Here is a 13,811-nt window from a genome sequence, read left to right on the forward strand (position 1 = left end):
AAATTACGGGGTGGGGTGGGGAGGCTTTGTTAGCAGCCTTATTTATTTAGCCAAGGGGTCCTTTGTGTCTGTAAAATGGGTCCCAATCAAGTTTTGTTGGAGGCAATTAACTACTTGCTAAACCCAGGAAAACCTTGGCAAATGCCCCCTGGAAAGTAAGCCGGAGCGGGGCAGGCTGGAGTGCGTGCGTGCGTGCGTGCGGGGGGGGGGGCTGCTCCTAACGAAGGGAGCAGCTACTGTATGTCGGCCCTGTAACTTGTGGGGCAGGCGGGAGGAAGGAGTTTCTCGAGGCAGCCCGGGCGAGGGATGCGCCCCTCCAGTCCGCCACGGTTTTCCAAGGCCTGCAGCTCAACGGTTCCCGCCCCGCGGCGAGCAACGCTCCGGTTGTTCGAAGACCCCGCGGTTAACAGGACTTTCTTTTTCCCACTGACTGCTCGCTCTCTCTCCCTCTCTCTCCCTCTCTCTCCCCCCTCCCCTTCCTTTTTGTTTTCTAAACTAGGCTCGAGATTTCAAGCCTAACTTCTCAACCCGGAAAACCCGGAGAAGAAAGAGGAAAGGAGAACGAAGCAGGCCCCGGAGCCCTCTCCTTCCGACTCCACCCAGCCCCAGAATTTTGGCCATTTTCCCTCCTCACCCCAACTTTAGCATGATGTCTTATCTTAAGCAACCACCTTACGCAGTCAACGGCCTAAGCCTCACCACCTCCGGGATGGACCTGCTCCATCCCTCCGTCGGGTACCCAGGTAAGCTAGGGGCCATCCGGCCGCCTTCGGGCCATCCGTGGGCTTCCGAAGGGCGGGGACTCGCTCGACCGGGGCCCCCTACTTACTCCCCCGCCGGTGGCTCCTATTTCCTGGGGGCCGGTGAAGACAAGGAGGGAGCCGGCGTACCCCAGCGCCGCCCTTAATATCGCCCTTCCGCGGGCTCAGGAAGAAGCTCCTTTCACTTGGTTTTCGCGAATTTCCTGCCTGAGCACCCGCGAGCCTTTCCGAGCAAGGCGCTGCTCCCGAAGACTGGAGAAAGTTGGTTTTTTGGGTTTTGCTTTGTTTTGAGGTCTGGAGAAGGACGAGAGGATTGTTCATGGGGCGGAGGGCGATTAGGCTTCCTCTCTGGATGAACCTCATCTGCCCGGTCGATCCAGATCCTGCGGGCCCCTTGCACCCCGACCTTAACCCTGCTTACTGCACGAGCAGGTCTCCCACTGCATCCGAATCGGTTCCCGAGTCGGTGCACCGTCAAATCCCGTAGCTCTGAGGCCGCCGCCGCCCTGGGTTCACTTTCTCTCCTACCGGCGCCCCTGAAGCTACGCTAGCCCACTTCCTCCACGAAGACTGTGACCTGGGTCAGATGGCCTGCACTCTCCACCCCCACCCCAGCCCCTCCCAATTGGGTTCTTCGCAGTCAGCTCGATGGGGCTCCTTCAGGAGGGAGACAATAGGATCGCGCGCTACTGCGTCCTGTTTTTGGGCACCTCGCCTTCCCTGGGGCCTGGAGTCGGTTAGCCTGTGGCCCGAGGAGCCGGCTCTCCCCTGTGCTCGGAGAGGTGGCTTCTATCGCTGAGCCGAGACCTCTGCCCCGCAACCGGATCCTGCCCGAGTCCGCCCAGGAGACAAAGCTTCCGCGCGGGTCTTTGGGAATCAATCCCCGCGAAGCCGGACTTGTTTGGGCTTACTCCCAAGGAAAGACGGGGCAGGGCTGGCGGCGAGGTGGACCCCCCTGGCTTCTCCAAGGGGCTTTCGGGGAAATCAGCGGCGCCGAAAGGGCTCCGGAGGGACTGGCTGCTGGAGGCCCCACCCGCTGTAGAGCGGGCGAGTCCTCTTCCCCGCTGGAGCGGCAGAGCGGTTGAGGCTCCGGAGTTAGCCAGACCCCGGGCTTTTCTCCTGAGCGGTCAGCTGGCGCTTCTTCTTTCCCAGCCACCCCTCGGAAACAGCGGAGGGAGCGCACCACCTTTACCCGCGCGCAGCTGGACGTCCTGGAGGCCCTTTTCGCGAAAACCCGCTACCCGGATATCTTCATGCGCGAAGAAGTGGCCCTCAAAATTAACTTGCCGGAGTCCCGAGTGCAGGTAAGCGAAGGGCGGGTGCGCGCCTCCCCGCTTTCCTTTTTCTCCAACTGACCCTGGGAAAGACTGGATCTCCAGAGAGTGGGAGGTGGTGGGTGGGAGGCGGTGAAGGACAATACAAACCGGGAGGGGGCTGGGTAGGGTTGTCATGGAGGGAGGAGGTCGAGAAAAGAGCACGTGGAGTGGGAGAAAGAGACGAGATTCAGGGTAATCTTCAGTATCATGACCTCAGCATCCTGTCTTTCCTCCGAGGACCAGGATCTCCAGGGAAAGATAAGATTTGAAACTGAGATCAAAGAGGAAAGTCCTCTCTTTCTTCCCACCCCAATGGACAGAAAGCCAACTTTCTAGGCGAGCTAATATTTTAGAAAGCTTTCCTCCACCCCAACCCCCTTTTCATTAGCTCAGCCACAGTTATCTCCAAGCACATTTGGACTACAACTCCCCTTGGTAGCAGTGGTTTAGGGGAATGATAAGAGCTATTGCTCAATACACCTGAAGGACCCCAAGTTGAGAAAGGCACCATCAGGTATGGACTGCAGCCATCTGGAGAGGTAGTGGTAGCCTTGATGCTCCATGGCTTTTAAAGAAAGACAAAGATGTAGGGTAGGGTGAGAAATATCCACCACTGTTAACCATGATAGCTAAACAGGCTCCAAAGTTCTGGATCTCTGAAAACCAGAAGTTGGAGACTACCAGTGGGACAAAATCTGGTGTTAATGGCCTGACTGGGGAGTGGGAGAGATCTCTACTTGGACACTGTCAGGAAAAGGACACTGAGGTTACAGACCATCAGTCTGTTTCAGCAAAGCTCTAATTTCTGATACTGTGCCCTTCCTTGAAAGTGTGTCATACATACCATGTCAGAGAAGTATTTCACCCTTGCATATTGCTAGACCAGTGTTTTTCAACCTTAGCAACTTTAAGGTATGTGGACTTCAACTCACAGAATTTCCCAGCCAGCAGGAATTCTGGGAGTTGAAGTCCATACATCTTAAAGTTGCCAAGGTTGAAAAACACTGTGATAGACCAAGGCCATTTCCTCTCTAGTGATTTGTATTGTCATCCAACCATAATGTGCCATAATGAGGACCAGCTTTATGCTGGCTGGGTAGCACTATAAGATGCTATAAATCTCTAGCGAGGGAATAGCCCAGATCTATTTTACTTGGAAAAGATCTTGGATCACGTTTCTCAGTCCCTCCAATGTAGCATATTCTGATCTCAAAAGTGACTAGAATGAGCTAGGCTCAATGCAATCCTCCTATGCAGTTGCCTGACAACAATCTTGTTCAGCAAACTGTTTTCACTCAGGTAATCCTGTGCTTCCATAACTATGAATTCCTTGCAGGCCACCCAGTAAATCTTCATGGTTTCTTGAGATAGGATTTGGTGAAGAGGGCTGATGACTGAGTTCAGTTTGGCTGGGGTGCATGGAAGAAGATTCTCAGCAAGGCTTAAAGTCCCGACAGGCAGACCTACTGGTCATATTAACTTGCCAAAAAAGCAGAGGATTTTCGAAGCATCTGTTTGCTGTTTGATTACTTTTCTTGTATCTCATATGACTGTAGCAAGATAATCACATTCCTCTCCTTTTATTTGGTGGGAAATGAATGGGTGCCTTTAGCATGCAGCTCATACCCAGGCCTCTTTAATGATTTATAATGTCTATTAAGTGGCCAGAAACCTAGATGCATTTGCAGATACTCATGCTCAATCTAAAAAAGAGAAGATAAGCGGGAGGATACATGCAAGTGGCTACTTTTGGAAGGAGATCTTCACAGTGCAAGCCACTATGTTGTTCATCAGACTTCCCCAGCTCTGATATTATACCCTGCTGAGAATGATCATTCAACATACTGCTTCTTTAAGTCAACAAATATATACACCCTTATGTACTTCTAAGAGGTATACACTGAAAAAGAGAGGAAATATTTATTTATTTATTTATTTAATAGACTTGTCCCCTCCCATCTCTCCACAACGGGGGACTCTGGGCGGCTTACAACAAACTAAAATCAGAAATACAATTAAAAGTTTTAAAAACCAAACATTACAAAGATAAAAAGGCTAAAAAATCCAAGAGGCCGATAGGGGCCACACCAGGCTGCTAAGGGGCCAGCCAACCCCATTTCTGATATCCTCCCTCCCCGCCCCAGGCCAGATGGCAGAGCCAGGTCTTCAAATCCCTCCGAAAGGCCTGGAGTGAGGGGGTCTGTCTCACCTCCGGGGCCAAGATGTTCCAAAGGGCGGGGGCTACAGCAGAGAAGGCTGTGTGAAGAAATATGAGAAAGTGGTGAACGTATGCTGGGAGATAAGGGTTGAACTGTGTGGAACTTGGCAAAGCTCACTAAAATATCAGTTTTGGATGCTATGCATAATGGTGAAGAAACCTCCAGAAGTTTGGACAATGAATGAGGTGGGGAAGGTGGGTTCTGACTGGACTGACACCAGCTATGTTTTGTGGCTTCTCACCAAGCTTCTACTTAGCTTCTATACTGCTTTTGATTTTGCTAAGAAACCAGCCAACATCTTCTTTAATTTAGGAACCTATTGCCCTTTCAGTTGACTAGCGATGTTATTTTGGTTGCTGTTATTCTTACTGGCATCATCATGATGTCATGAGAAACAATGGCGCCTATATAAACTAGGGGTCTTCTAATGTCAGAAAGACAAACCAGTGGGTTCAGTGGAGTTTATTTATCCATCAGAACCAATTTTGTATTTTTTTTAACAGCAAAATGTAGCTTTCCCACTAGCCAGAAGGTCTATGAGCTATAGTTCAGGAGTGACCTCAAAACTGATTTAAGACAGGTGTCATTTAAAAGCAGCTTTTGGAAAAAATGCAAACCCAGTGACCTAAGGAAAATCTTTCTCCATACAGTTTCCTAATCCGAACCATAATTACAGGGTGAAATGACATATTGCAATATAACATTAAAAAGAGAAGTTGATTAGGTTGTAAGAATTAAGTGAAATCTGGATATTGGTAATACTGTATCATTTTGTAATACCTGCATTACACTCAGGCTGTCCATACTCCATGCCAAGAAGACACACATGCATACACCAAATCATTATACACTTCAGTTTATATGGGGGTTTCCTGCAGGGTCCACCAAAAAAAAAAAGTTTGACATCCAAAATGGTCCTCAACTTGAAAGCATTGTCCAATGATTCCATCTGTACTTGCTTTCCACTAAGCATGAAATGAATTGAATTTCTCAGATATTTTCAGGAAAGGGGTAAAACAGGTTCACCAAAAAAGATGGCCACAGGACACATTTGCTGACATTACATCTGGGGATTAATAATATATTGTAAGCTACAGGAAGCAGCAAGGCACATTTACACTTGTAGAGTTAAACTAGTTTAATAGGTTTTCACTCTCTCCAGGAGATCCCAAGAACTGGGATATTCTCTGGAGCATGAACGATCATTTAAAAAGATCTCTCAGCACCTATACTCAATTTCAGTTATCACAATGGTTTGAGAAAGGAGTTGATAGTTAAACTGCTGTAAAATATGTCTGTTCTTGGGATAGAGGGAAACACATCTTTAAACACAAATCAGCTCTTTAAAAAATGTTCTACTGCTTTTTAAAAAAAGAAATTAACTCCTTTTCTAAATAGATACATCATAAATCCCATTTATTTTAACAGAATGGCCTTGATGAGAGAGGCAAAGCTTGATTCTCAGCTGATTTTATATGCTCCACAGGGTGACATAGTTAAACCCCAGCTTCCTAACAAGTCAGAGACATACTTGTAGAGTTCTTGGTACTCTCTGAGCTTGGTTGTTTCCTGCAGACATTTCATTATCCAGCTAGGTAACATCATCAGTGCGATGTCACACTGATGATGTTACCTAGTTGGGTAATGAAACGTCTGCAAGCAAACAACCAAGCTCAGAGAGCACCAAGGACTCCCCTGTTCAACCCTGAGCTACAGATGTTCTCTTCTATTGGAGACATACTTGTTCTATTCATGTGACCTTCTGCAACAACAAACCACAATGTTCTGCATCATACACCTGTAAGAATGAACCTCTCACAAATCTTTGCTTAAGCATTCCTAAAATGCACCAAACTGAGAACTTCAGGTTGCCATGTTTGGTATGATGCAGGTTTACATGACATTTAGTTTCATCATTCTCCCTTTTACATGAGCTGCGTAAAATTTTTGCTGTATTTTCTAACTAGTATTTGTTTTTTTTAAAAATTTAAAATTTTAAAATTTAAAATTTGAAATTTAAAATTTCATGCCTTTCTCTCTAGCTTTCTATTTTAATATGATTTATATTGTTAACTGTGGTGAACATTATATATTAGGAATAAAATAGAAAACTAAAAACCATATAGCTAATAAACAATTCTATGAAAAATAACACATTTAAAATGATCATTTCACAGAACAATGTTAAGAGCAGTTTAAATGGTAGGTGAGAGGAATTAAGATTAATATAATGCTCTCCTCTTGAAATGCTCCTTCATTTTTCTTCTTCCTTTTTCTTTTCCCCCCTATTCTTCAGACACTCCCTCGTAGAGATAGCTTTATCTTGCAGCAAAGTGGGGCCATATCTTCAGGCATTTGGACAGAAGTAGCAGATACGACATCAGACCAGAGGAAAAAACACACTTGATGTGCATTTTTCCTGCAATGAATACTCCATTCAAGCACCAAAATTGGAACACTCCGTAGCAGCTGCTTTGTGATATCTCAGAAAGTGCCTGGCCCTCTTTTGGAATGATTTCCTAGAACTGCCAGTGATTAGATGAGTGGGGATGAAGGAAAAGACAAAGTCAGAAATACATTATTTAAGGAGAGATGAGAGAAAGTTGTGATGGTTGCATGTAGTGCTCCACTTCGGAACAAATGTGGTTTGTGTGTTTTTAAAGACCTCATTAGATATCAACATTTTCAATAACAATATACATGGATTTCTGTTTACATTGGAGAGTCCAAAACAGCTACGATCTAAAGGGCACCTGTTGCATAAGAGAGCCCCTCGATCCCCCAAACTCGAAAACCTTGTTCAGTTGCATGCCTGTATCTGTTCTTGATCTTTTCATACCTTAGCTAGTAGAAAGTCTAAGACTGTTCTGATCATAAATGAAACCAGAACATCAGAGAAGCAAGGGATGGTCCTCAGAAGAGTTATGCCTCTTGGATGGTGTGAAGGAGTTAGGCCGAGGGGAACAAGAAAGATGGAGAGTGGTGCTCTGGTTGGAAATCACATGATTTGAAAACAAATCCTATTGATTTCAAGTAAGCTTACCTTTGCTTGCATGTGCCTGAGATGAAGACCTCTAACATCTATCAACAGGTTACAAGGAACTTCCTACTATTTAATTGCCCTTCATTCAGAAAGAAAGAAAAGATTCAGCCCATTTAATTGAACAAGCATGTTTCCCTCCCATTCAGTTGCTCTCTTAATTGATAAGCTCTCCTTTCTAATATTCTATTCCTTTTAATTAAGGGTTTGACTTCAGTAGGACTTAAGTGGAAGTCCGTGGGGTACCTAAGATGCCAAGCTCAGAGCCTTGGAAATAACTTTTTCCCTTTCTCCAAAGTGCTCTTATTAAAGGTCTGCTTGGGTCTACAGTGTGAAAGCATTGGTAGTAAGGCCAAACTGACACTCGGCAGTGCTTTTCCACATACACCATTGCTTTATGGTTGCAGATAAAAACAACAGTCCTTTGAGTGGCTGTCTTCTAAATAAAACATAATTTTTCTGTCTGGGATGTATAAAATGTGATAAAGCAGAGATGAACAGGAGAAGAGGAGTTGATGAAGCCAAACATTGGGCAATTTAATGCCTATACAGTATATCCATGATTATTTTTGTTGGCCCCCAAGAGTTAAATCATAGGGGGTTTTTTTGCTCCTAGTCATTTGTTCCAACTTTCTCCACCCATTTTTAAGGAGCAAGGGGTGGCCCTCAGCCTAAATACTGAAAACACCCCAAGCTAAATCTCTGTTGGCTCTATGGCAATGCTCTGTTTTGTGATGCTACACATCGATATGAGCTTCTGCATTATGAAAGTTGCCACCATATTCCACCTGGGCTAAAAAAAAAAAAAAATCTGACAGTGTTTTGCTTCTTGTGTCAGCAAAACATACAAGGGATGTTGAGGGAAGCCAAAATGGAAATCAAGAGGACTAGCAACATTTTCACAGCAATTTTTAAGCATAAGCTTAATTTTGCTTGAATGAGGAAAGACCAAGAAACATGATATTTCTCAGTGGAATTCCACATCCTCTTAAATGCTATCATCTACCTTGTGATAATTATTCTCATCCCATTTGTCCTTGCTGTGATCCATATAGCTAACACACTTTGCTCTTCTTCTTCTTTCCTGGTTGGTTTTCCAGGTGTGGTTCAAAAATCGTCGGGCCAAATGCCGCCAGCAGCAGCAACAGCAGCAGAATGGGGGCCAGAATAAAGTGAGGCCTGCAAAGAAGAAAAGTTCTCCAGCAAGAGAAGTGAGTTCAGAGAGTGGAACCAGTGGCCAATTTACACCTCCAGCCAGTACCTCAGTCCCTGCCATTTCCAGCAGCAGTGCTCCAGTGTCCATCTGGAGCCCAGCATCCATCTCTCCTCTCTCAGACCCCCTGTCCACTTCTTCTTCATGCATGCAGAGGTCCTATCCTATGACCTACACTCAGGCTTCAGGCTATAGCCAAGGATATGCCGGCTCAACCTCATATTTTGGAGGAATGGACTGTGGATCTTACCTGACCCCTATGCATCACCAGCTCCCTGGACCAGGGGCCACCCTTAGCCCCATGGGTACCAATGCTGTGGCCAGCCATCTCAACCAATCTCCAGCTTCACTCTCTACTCAAGGTTATGGAGCTTCAAGTTTGGGGTTTAATTCATCTACTGATTGTTTGGATTATAAGGATCAAACAGCCTCCTGGAAGCTAAACTTCAATGCTGACTGCTTGGATTATAAAGACCAGACATCTTCATGGAAGTTCCAGGTTTTGTGAAGATCTGTTAGGAACCCTTTGTGATAAACAATAATGGTGATGATGCTGATGCTGATAAGTGATCACAATGATGTTGTTGAAACAGACAAGACAATAGCCACAGTAGGCTGAAATTTCCAGTTTTGAGATCTTTGATTTAAATTAAAGAGAATTGTGAACAGGACACAAATTAATAACAAAGGCAAGAAATTCAGTGGCCGTGATCATACCTCCCAATTTCACCTCTTGCTCAGATGCTCTGGAAAGGAAGACAAGAAGGAAAGACATGTTATGTAGACCAAGAACAGAATCACATCACTTAGTTTTTCATTGCTTCATAGTTTTAGCCATTTGTTGGGTTTCTTTGCCTGGATAGGGATGGAAGATTATTCTATGACCCAGGGTAGGGGGTCTTCCTTCCTTCCGTTCTTCCGTCCTTCCTTCCTTCCTGCCTTCCTGCCGACACTGACTAGATACTTTTTTTTTTTTTTTTTAGTATGGCAAGAATGCCCCTTCTTTTCCTTCCCTTTCCATCCAACCTTGGTTAAAATGTTTGTGTTACTGGACAATATCTATATGCATCTCTCAAGCTTCTTCGATTGCTTCAGGCCACGTTTGGCAAAGTTGGCCATAGGAAAAAATGAACAAAGAACTCGGTTAAGAGCTCTGTGGATCATGGGACTGATTGTCTTAGCTGCACTACTTTATTTAAGAGGGGGGAAATAAGAATAATGTCAATAAGGAGTCAATATGTAGTTTTTAAGAGACAATCAGTGTGCGTCTTATATAAATGGTACATCTGTGGTTTTTAATCTGTGCTAGACTTTAAAACTGTGATCTCCTGTATTGTATGCAATTATAAACCCCACACCAGCAGGAGGTTCTGCTGTGATTTTACAGAGGTTATAATTAACAGTGAAATTTGAGCAACTGAGTTACATATGACCATCTCTCTCTTTCTTTCTTTCTTTCTTTTTCTATCTCTCTTCCTCTCCCTCCCCGTCTCTGGTTTTCCTTCTGTCTTTTTCTTGCTCTAAAATTGCCTTTTACCAGAGGTAAACTGCACTGAAAAAACAAACCAACTTTTAACAGCAAGCTGTGGCTGAATGAAAACCACTGAGAGCTAAAAAAAAAAAAAAAGCAGTCACTAAATAAAAATTACACTTGGACTTTTAAATTCACCTGTACTACAGTAGCCTACTGCTGGAAAAAACTAGCAGCAAGGAGAAAGAAGTATATATATTTAAGACATCGGTCAATTGCTCTGACCTTGAATTTCCAAACAGCAAAAATCATTGTTGTTTTTATGCTTGCAGATGTGAAATGGAGAAAAAAAGATATATATGCATAAACTTTTTCTGGATTTGGCAGATATGTATAATTCTATTAAATGGTTCTAGCACAAGTAATAGTCTTTGTCTCCCCATGTACTTGTGAAAGTTCTTCCCCTCCTCAAAGCTCATTTCAACTTCCGTAAAATGGAAGGTTTTAAGAGTTTGTTTTTTGAACTGAAGGGGAAAAAATATTTTTTCGGTGTCTCCAGAGTTTGAGTCAATCTTTTGTGACATTCCCAAACCAGCTTAGCTTGCTGTCTCTGCAAACTACAAAGAATCAAGTTCTTTGCTCCCTTGTGAGGGCTAACTTAGGAAACAACCTGAATTTCTTCAACTGTTTGTTAGAATAGAAAATGGTGGTGGGCTGTCCCCCACTTTCCCCGCCTTTCTCTATTTCGTTTCGGGGCTTTTTGCTGATTAATTTAGGGATTGAAAAGCAGAGGAAAGGAGATAAAGAACTCGGGGGAGATCCTTTGGAGGCTCACGGGGTGTTTGAGTCGCTCCTATAAACGTTCTGAGAACAAGGGATATAGGATATGCGCGAAACAGCAGATGCAGTCACGCACAAATGATGGCCGGACAAAGGAGTTGGGGTAAAGTTTTTGAAAGCTATGATTTCTACAGCTGGACACAAAAGGACTTAGAGCACACGGCACCCCTCCCCTTCCCTCCTTCCCTCCCCCCCTGAAATCACCAGGAAAATTGTTACCTCTTTGGGGAGAGAAATAGTGTGCCTGAATTCAACCCCCCCCCCCCTTTTTCCTTTCTTCCAGCCGATGTAGAAGAGCTAAATGCTCTGGAATCAGGGCATTTAAGGTGCAATAACTCAGCAATAAACGAACCCCTTAAATTAACAGTATTCCAACACATTCCCACCTTTTCTTTTTTAATCAACCATCCGTCCCAATGTCCTCTCTTCCCCCCACCCCGTCATCGGCACTGACCCCCATCTCCTCTTCAGGTGTGGTTTATTCGGGGTGCTGACGCCCAGTTAGCGCTTTCTTAATACTCCTCGTATGTAGCCAAACTGCGTGGACGGGGATTACAATCGTTCATTTTGACCTACAAAATAAACTGCAAATAAACTAGTAATTAAAGAAAACACAACCAACTGAACGGGGTGAAATCCAAGGCTCGGCTTCTGTTTGCACTAAGAATGATAACATTTAAGCTAAGCTTAGGCTAAGATTTTACTGAAAGGAGTGGTTTGTTCCTTCTCAACGCTTTTGCGCAGAGGAGCTGGGTCTAGCGCTTTCCCCGCTAAAACTGATTTATAACTGCGTGGTGTCTGTATTTCCAGAAATATTTTTGCGAATGAGATTGATTTTGAAATGAATTCGATGGAACTGACTTCTAGCCAGATTTATTCCGAACGCAGCTCCGGTTCTTGCGTTTCTCCGTTCTATTTTTTGTTTTTTAATGATTATTCATCTACAAAACTTTTTTTTTTTTTTTAGCTTGCTCATATTCCTAGAATGGGGGCTTCTTTCAGGACTGGTGAGGGGGAAGCGGTAGCAATTCCTGACCAGTGGCTTCCTTTTCCTCTAAGAGATGGAAACTCAGCTTTCGGTTGATGCGTGCCCTGTAAACGCGGAGACAGATTATCCTTTTCAAATAAACAAAGCCTCAACGCTCCCAGCGCAAATACACGGACGCTTTTTGCGGGGGGGCTGCGGAGGGGCTGAAGGTTGGGTTGGGTTGAGAGAGAAGCTTCAGTTTGCTGTTGTTGGTTTAATTCAGGGGAAGCAAAAGGCAGAAAATCTTCGCCAGCGGTCGCAGATCAAAGAGAAGCAACATTTTTTTTAACCTTTCTCTAACAATTAGATTACAACAAAATTGTGTATGCACGGCCGCTCGCGGGGACTGTATATGTGAATGCTTCCGATGAAAATCGTTAAGTGTTAAAAGGTTGCAGTTTCAAGTGAGAACTTTAATGCAAAATCATCATCATCCTGCGTTTTTAATTTATTTTTCAAGTCTTGCCCCTACCAAAAAAAGGAAGGGAAAGGAAAGTTTAATAAAGTCTCTAACAGGATCTAGAAGTTGTTTATTGGCTAACATTTGGCAGAAGTCACGCGGCTCGCAATCAAATACATTTTGATCGAAGCTGAGGGCGAGCGTAACCCCTTGCACTGCGCCGGGGATTCCGGGAGATGGTTGATTCCCAGATCTTGCCCCGGGGCCAGTGCAGTAGGCCAGGCGGTCTATCTGGGGGAAAGGGTCTGAAGCAAAACCGAACCTGGAGGCAGGAGAAGTAGAACACAGAACTAGATGGAAAGTCGAATGCGTTTGGGGGAAGAAACAGGAGACATGAGTAACTTTGCAGTAGAAAGACCGTTGCCTTTTTCCTTCCTTACTTGGAGTCAACTCTTCGTAAACTGGATGACGTCTATTATCTGCACAGCTGTGAGAGGGAGAGATTTAGATGACACTTAAGCCTGAGGACTATTCTCTTGAGTTTTTCACAGTCCTGCCTTCAAGACCACTTCCCTTCTCTTTCTACTGCGTTCAGTTCTAAAGTGCCAAGTTGAAACATTTTTCCAGATGATGATGATTCCAAATCAGTCCACTGGAGGATGAAAGCCTCTTCATCGAGGCTCTGTTCTAGCTGGGTTGGTAGATAACTTTTGGCTTCTAGGGCTGAGAGAGAGAGTGAGGGGGCCAAAGCACCCAGCAGGCTTCCATGCGTAAGGAAGGATGAGGACCCTCTCCCACTTCCTAGCCCAGACCTTAACCACACCACCACCCTGGCTCTCAGAAGCAACGATAAAAATGAGTAAAATTTCTGTCTGGGGAATGTGCGAAGAAGTAGGTGAAGTCTGGCACATCGGAAAGAACTGGAGGGAAATGGGCTTGGCCAATGTTTGTATAAGGTGAAGGAATCCTGAATGTTTTTCCTTAGGGATAAGTGCTCTCAAAGGCCAATGTTCTTGTCACCTCAAAGGAGTCATGGATCAAAATCAACTCCACCAGACAGTCCTGAGAGAGTATTATATTGTGGGTGTGCTCACAGAACTCACTTTGCCAGGTCAGGAAAAGACCTACAGGCTGCATTCACACATGCTTGTTTCGTATTAACCATGGTTAGTTTTTTTCTAGTTAAGCAAGTAAGGCAAACCCTTGACTAGTTTATGATTCTGTCTAGTGTGCAAACCCAGCAAACGGGTCCATCCAATAACAGGTTAAGGGTGTTGTGCAAACATGGTCAATTGAAAATGTTGTGTGTACACACAGCTGTCCCTTCTCCCTTCCCCCCCAACAGCTGTTTGTGTATAGATAGTACAGTACTCCCCTCTTAGAAATATATTCCATGCTGCTGGTGAAGTAGGCTGTGGTCCAGGAAAGCCTGTGTGACAAAAATTGGTTAGGCTCTAGAGTATCACAACTCTCTTTGCTGCATCAGACTAACAGGCAGGTGGTGTTTTTGCCAAGTGGGCCATG

The 13,811-nt window shown here is 44.7% G+C and overlaps 1 protein-coding gene across 2 annotated transcripts; it reads left to right on the forward strand.

The window, feature by feature from the left end:
* The first annotated feature begins 646 nt into the window (after positions 1-646).
* Positions 647-9,057, forward strand: OTX2 (orthodenticle homeobox 2). Of its 2 annotated transcripts, none has more exons than XM_007422930.2 (3): positions 647-839; positions 1,914-2,065; positions 8,437-9,057. In XM_007422930.2, the coding sequence occupies exons 1-3, from the start codon at positions 647-649 to the stop codon at positions 9,055-9,057; spliced, it is 966 nt and encodes a 321-aa protein (XP_007422992.2). The 2 variants fall into 2 exon arrangements, with proteins under 2 accessions (XP_007422992.2, XP_007422993.1); XM_007422931.1 differs by having other exon boundaries at positions 647-743.
* The last annotated feature ends 4,754 nt before the right edge of the window (positions 9,058-13,811 follow it).

Source organism: Python bivittatus, unplaced genomic scaffold (genome assembly GCF_059951505.1).
Source record: "Python bivittatus isolate LINGU-HERP-01145 unplaced genomic scaffold, Pbiv_v1 ctg000580_np1212, whole genome shotgun sequence".
NCBI lineage: Eukaryota > Metazoa > Chordata > Lepidosauria > Squamata > Pythonidae > Python > Python bivittatus.